Here is a 7,010-nt window from a genome sequence, read left to right as displayed (position 1 = left end):
CATCGTCATCATCTTCTTCATCATCATCATCTTCTTCATCATCGTCGTCGTCATCATCATAGTCTGCATAAACATTTCATACATCTTTCTTTTAATCAACGTTTAAATAACGGACACGGGAATGATGATGATGATGATGAAAATGTTGATGTTGATAATAGTGTCGTACTGATGATGATGATGATGAAGATGGTGACGGTAATATATTTCATCGATAGTATGAATCTAGGAAAAAAAGATTGTGTAAACAACAACAGCATGCATGTTAACCAACAACAATATTTGCTCGCCACTGTGTCTGCCATAACAACAACAACGACGACAACTATAATAATAATAATAATAATCACAATAATAATAATAATAAAAATTTATTATTATTATTATTATTATAATTCATTATTATTATTGTTATTCTCAGGGAGACCCACTTTATCGCTCCTCCCACACCAACATCCTCTCCATCCTGGTTCGGACGACGATGACGATGATGATGATGATGGTGAAGATGGTGGTGGTGGTGGTGATGATGATGCTGGTTATAATTATGATTGCTATTTACGACGACAAACGCTTCGTAGGCTTCATTATCGCCAACAGGAAGTTTAACGTCGACGCTGGTTGATCTATGCTGTTTGTGGATTTCTGATTCTATGCCCAGCTGATCACGGGCCAATTTATTTTGGCTCCCGCCATCCTCTTCATCCCTATTCACCCTAATATCGCCCCAACTTTCATTCGTGACGTCACTGGCGCTCACGTCACTTCCGCTACCCCAAATTGGTGTGGTCGTAGTTGGCGAGTTTTGGTCGCCGGTGACGTTGATGTCGATGTAGTGGGTGTCCAGGGAGCAAGAGCGCGGCTTGAAGAGAGGGACTTGCAAGGTCACTGCTTCCCGCCAATCATTTGTTGTTGTTGCTGCTGCTACGGCTGCTGTTGTTGTTGCTGCTGCTGCTGACGTTGTTGTTGTTGTGAGTTGTTGTTCTGGTGATTGCGACGTTGTCGGCTGCTGTGTAGTTGGTTGCGTTGTCGCCCTACCTGTAGCGGTTGTGGCAGCCGTTGGCGTTTGTCCATGCAGCAAGTTGACCGATGAGGATGTTGTCGTAGGCTGTGAAGAAATGATGATTGATGCCACGAACGGTGGTGATGATGGTGATGATGAGGATGAAAGTGACAGTTTAAGCTTCTCAGATATATTTAAAACAGTTAGAGTAGATGTAGTAGTAGTAGTAGTAGTAGTAGTAGTAGTAGTAGTAGTAGTAGTAGTAGTAGTAGTAGTAGTAGTAGTAGCAGCAGCAGCAGCAGTAGCAGCAGTAGTTGTATTATTATTTTTTTCTTTAGCAAGAGAGTAGTTAAGATAGTAGGGAACGGTAGCAGTGCTAGAAAAAGATATTTTGGCGGATTGTTGGCGGTCCGTGGTGGAGGAAGATTTGTTAGGAATGGGAGGAGAGGGGCTGGAGATCACCAGGGATATTGTTGGAAGTGGGAAGAATCCGACTCGTTCAGATACTGCTGCGACATTCTCCTCAACTGATTCGCTAACATTTTTAGATCTTATTATTCTTTTTCTTCTCTTATTTTTCTTTATACTATTATTATTATTATTTATATCATTTATAATATCAATATTACTATTTTTCTTATTATTTATTTTATTTTCGTTCGATTTTCTTCCATTTTTTTTAAGTTGAGTTCCGCTAAGAACCTTAATCCTTTCCGCGAGGCTTTCATCATCGTCGTCGTCATCATCATCATCATCATCGTCGTCGTCATCATAGCCACCATCATCGTCGTCGTCTTCATCTTCATTGATGGTCATCCCCTCATTATAAACGTGCTCTTCCTCTCCATCTCGATACCTCATTAACATCATACGCTGTCTTTTAGTATTGTCATTATTGCCATTATTATTATTATTATTATTATTGTAATAATTATTATTAGTAGTAGTATTGTATTTATTATTATTATAATTGAGATTTTCATCGCCCGAAGACACATCTGAGCAGGTGGTGAAGACTGAGCAGTTACTAGCGGTTGGACTCAGACATTTTTTGCTGTCAGTGCAGTTGTTAGCCGCAGTTGCTGTAAATAATGTGGGAGTATTTGTACTTGTGCCAGTAGTAAAGTTAGAAGAAGCCGTTTGGAAGGGTGAAGTAGGAGTGGTAGCGATAGAGACTGCATCATCATCATCATTATTATAAACAGTAGTTGCAGAAGTATTAGTTGTATTACAAGGTTTACTGATGGCTGCAGTTTTTTTATCCTCATCGTCGTTGTTGGACTGAGCGAAATTTGAAAGGGAAACATTCAAATCCTTCATCATCTTATCACTGTCACTAGTAGCACCATCAATTTTCTGCCTCCTGTCGGCATTGTTTTGGCCTTCTGTACCAGCCCCGACGTCAGCGCCATCGTCATCTTCATCGTCGTCGTCCTCATCTTCTTTCAATGGCAAATACTTCTGACCAAACGCGAACTGATTAACAAAAGAATAATTCCCTGCACTGGCCAAAGAACTCAAATAAGCGCAATGAACGCACTTGAATTGAACTTCCGGCAAGTTGTACGAGCTATTTCCGGTCAGAGAACTGACAGACGAATTGTTGCTGGCTCCGGACTGAACGGAATTCGATCCGGAATGTAAGGATAAGGATGTGTCCTTATCGCTATCACTGTAGCTGAATCGTCGGTCGGTGCTTGGCACTTTCAGATGGAACTCTTTGCTACTTAGCTGGTTGATCGTCTTCAACATGCCGTCGAAACTCAAACTCCTGTTCTTGTTTGACGCTGTTGACGTGCTTCGTGTTGTTGTTGGCGGTGTTTTCGGGACTTTCAACGTTGTTGTTGTTGTGGCTTTTGCCTTTGGTGATGTTGTCGTTCTTGTTGATGTTGTTGCTATTGAGGATGTCGTCGTTGCTGAGGTCATTTTTGTGGGCGACAGGTCCAGACATTGTAAAAATTTTTGTTGTTGTTGCAGTTTGTTGCTGTTGTTGTTGTAGTAAAATTTTTTTGTCTTCGGAGAGGGTTTCAACTTTCTGTGGCTCTTAGCGCTGCTTCCATTGAAATCAACATTTGCAGTATTGGAATGAGAAGTGTCGGTAGTGGCGTCAGTAATAGAGATAGTCGAACGAGCATGGCTAGTAGCTTCACTAACAGGAGAAGTAGTAGTGTTAGTAATAATAGTAGAAGAAATAGTAGTAATTGCGGTAATGGGATTTAAACTGCCGGTATAGGTCGTAATGGCTGCGGTGGTGATAGCAGTAGTGGTGGCATCAGTAGTGGTGGTTGAATTGATATTAACGAATGAATAGGACGATGGCGATGTTTTTGAATGGCGATTGTCATCATCGTTATCATCAAATATTGTTGGCGACGATGAGGACTGAGTTGATGGTGGTGTTGATGATAGTTTGGAAGACAATGGTGGAGGTGATGATGATGATTGCGTGGGTGAGGCTGACGATGACGTCAAAGAGAGTTTTGGTGGCTTGGCCGGTTTGCGAAAAATTTTGTTTATTCTTTCTTTCAATCGAGACATTCGAGATAAAGGAATGAAGATGATGATGGTGGTGACGATTTCAAAACTAACTGTGATGATGGTGTGGGTGAAGCGGTAGATGATGGTGGAGATGGTGTGACGTCCACATGACGCCGATTTTACTTCGTTAAATTAATCAATCCAAAAAGAAAAAAATATCATTGCAATTATTAATATTATTATTATTATTATTATTATTATTGTTATTATTATTGCTAATTATTATTTATATCAATATTTAAAAGACGATAATTTGCTTAAATGAAAAAAATCTCTTTTAAAATTTTATTTTCGTGTAAACACATCGTGCTCACCATTTTATATGTGTGTGTTGTGTATGTATGTATGTATGTATGTATGTATGTATGTATGTATGTATGTATGTATGTATGTATGTATGTATGTATGTATGTACGTACGTATGTATGTACGTACGTATGTATGTATGTAAATTTGTATGTATGTGTGTGTACGTACGTATGTTTGTACGTATGTTTGTATTTATGTATGAAGCGTATTTAGAAGCATTTAGAACAAGATGAGTGCAGACTTAAAGATGTGGCTACAAGCTTATCTTGCATACTTAAACACGATCGTTAATATACATACATACATTCACACATATATAAACACACACATACATATACACATGCAAACAGAGAGACGAACAGACAGACAGAGAGGCGAACAGAAAGACGAACACACAAACATTTGTAGATGCAAATGCTATCGCCCGCTTTCATCTTTTCGCTCAATATATTTATTTATTCAATTTTATTTCTTTTCTCGATTCTATGTCATTCATTCACTTTTATTCATTCATTTCATCATTCATTCATTCACTCCTTTGTTCGTTCGTTCATTCGTTCGTTCCTCCATTGTTCGTTCGTTCGATTCTTGTTTTCACTCGTTCAATCACTCAACAATTAGTCTAAAATGTCTATGCCGTTTTGCTTATTTACTGTTTAAATATTCATTTAACAATAAATTTATTTATCCATCCATCCACCCATCCAAAATATATTGATCGAATATTTTACAATTCCATAGGTTTCCATGTAAAAGATGATGATATTAAACTTGAAAGATTTGATGGATGGATGGATAGATGAATGAATGAATGAGTGAATAGATGAGTGAATGAATGAATGAATGAATGAATGAATAAATGAATGAATGAATGAATGGATAAATGAATGAATAAACAAACCAACAAATGAACGAATGAATGAGCTGTGAACGAAATAAATGAATGAATGAATGAATGGATAAATGAATGAATAAACAAACCAACAAATGAACGAATGAATGAGCTGTGAACGAAACTATAAAATGACCATTGAAAAAGAAATGCAAGATAAATGTTTTTCGTATAATGTTGACGTTGTTGAAGTTGTTGAAGTTGTTGCAAATAAGAAGTACAAATAAAAACAGAAGAAAACAACTTTTCAAAAAAAGTTTGTTTTAGAAAAATAGTGGCGATGCTTTTCACGAGAATGGCGCGTTAAAACAATTTATAATACCAGTTTTGTTGTTGTTTCTGATGTTGTCTGGTGTGACGTCGTGTGGTGTGGTGTCGTCTGGTGTGGTGTCGTGTGGCGTCGTGTCGTGACGTGTGCCACACCACACCACATCACTCCACACCACACCACACGTCACGACACCACACGTCACGACACGATGCCACACCATGCTGATGTTGCAGTTGTTGCTGATGTTGTTGTTTTTGTTGATGTTGTTGTACATGATGATAATGATAATAATCACGTAGATGATGACGACGACGATGTTGATAATTTTGATGTACTAATCATAATTATAAATATAATTAAATAAATAAAAAATATATATATTTATGAGAATTGAGAAATAATTGAAAATAATGTTCCCAGGACAAACGCGTGAGAAGTTTCGAATTTTTCACTAGGTGGCAGGTAACGTGCAAAATTATGAAGCAGTTAGTATTTCAACCATTTCAATCAATCAGTCAATCTTCGTATGCATACATACACACACATACAAACACAGACACACTGAATTATTGTCAATTAAAAGTTTATAACTTGAAGTTATAAGTAAAATTGCCATCAACGTCACACACACACACACACACACACTCATTGGCAGTGCCATTCAAATTCATCGTGACGTCATCGTCATTCATCTCACAATTCTTTTATTATGGATTAATAATTAAATAATTCATCATTGTCCCCGTCGTCACCATCATCATCACCATCTTCATCATCACCATCTTTCATTTCTGCCAAGTTTCATTTCACGCTTATTAACTTCGCTACAAAAGCAGTCGTTGGGCCGAATTTATGTACAAAATGATGGCGATGTTGTTGTTGTTGATGCTGTTGTTGTTGATGCTGTTGTTGTTGATGCTATTGTTGTTGATGCTGTTGTTGTTGATGCTGTTGTTGTTGAAGCTGTTGTTGTTGATGCTGCTGTTGTTGATGCTGCTGTTGTTGATGCTGTTGTTGTTGAAGCTGTTGTTGTTGATGTTGCTTTTGTTGTTGATGCTGTTGTTGTTGTTGTCGTTTTTGTTGAAGCTGTTGGTGCTGTTGTTGTTGATGATAATGTTGATGCTGTTGCCAATGTTGTTGTAGTTGTTGATGATGTTAATGTTGTTGATGTCTTTGTTGTTGTTGATGACTATTAACATCATCATCATCAGTAGCAACAGTAGCAGCATAAGCAGTAGAAACAGTAGCAGCAGAAGCAGTAGCAGTAGCAGCAGCAGCAGCAACAACAACATCGTCGTCGTCGTCGTCACCTTCGTTTCATATTCAACTCATGTGACTTGCTCGTCATCAATGTCATTATGATCATTCAGCCTGCGCTTATCATAAACAACGTCGTCGTCATCATCTTCCTCACTACTATCATCACCATCATCTTCTTCTTCATCATCATCATCATCATTATCTTCTTCATCATCTTCCTCATCATCATCACCTTCCTCATCATCATCATCATCTTCCTCATCATCATCATCATCTTCCTCATCATCATCATCATCTTCCTCATCATCATCATCTTCCTCATCATCATCTCCCTCATCATCATCATCTTCCTCATCATCATTATCTTCTTCATCGTCGTCGTTATCTTATTCATCTCTCAAAGATCTCGTGACATAAAGAAGTTTTAAAGAAAACTGAAAAAAAGAAATAAAACTACTACTACTACTAATAATAATAATAATAATAAGAAGAAGAAGAAGAAGAAGAAGAAGAAGAAAAAGAAAGAGAAGAAGGAGAAGAAGAAGAAGATGGAAGAGAAGAAGTTGATGAAAAAGAAAAAATATTCTTTCAACAAAAACATAAGAGAGCAAATGAATGAAACTAATGTATAGAGTCATGAAATTGAGGCTTAGTTACTTTAAATAGAATCCTAGTTACGTACTCTTCATTCATTCATTCATTCATTCTTTCATTCATTCGTTTATCTTTGTCATATC

At 37.5% G+C, this 7,010-nt stretch overlaps 1 protein-coding gene across 1 annotated transcript; it reads right to left on the bottom strand.

Moving 5' to 3' along the window:
* Positions 1-5,837: 5,837 nt before the first annotated feature.
* On the bottom strand, positions 5,838-6,305 carry HELRODRAFT_176632 (hypothetical protein; the record flags this gene model as incomplete). The annotated part of the gene is made up of 1 exon (XM_009023957.1): positions 5,838-6,305. The coding sequence occupies one exon, from the start codon at positions 6,303-6,305 to the stop codon at positions 5,838-5,840; it is 468 nt and encodes a 155-aa protein (XP_009022205.1).
* Between the last annotated feature and the right edge of the window lie 705 nt (positions 6,306-7,010).

Source organism: Helobdella robusta (assembly GCF_000326865.2).
Source record: "Helobdella robusta unplaced genomic scaffold HELROscaffold_38, whole genome shotgun sequence".
NCBI classification, from domain to species: domain Eukaryota; kingdom Metazoa; phylum Annelida; class Clitellata; order Rhynchobdellida; family Glossiphoniidae; genus Helobdella; species Helobdella robusta.
Note: the sequence above shows the minus strand (reverse complement) of the source record. Positions and strands in the feature narration are given on the sequence as shown.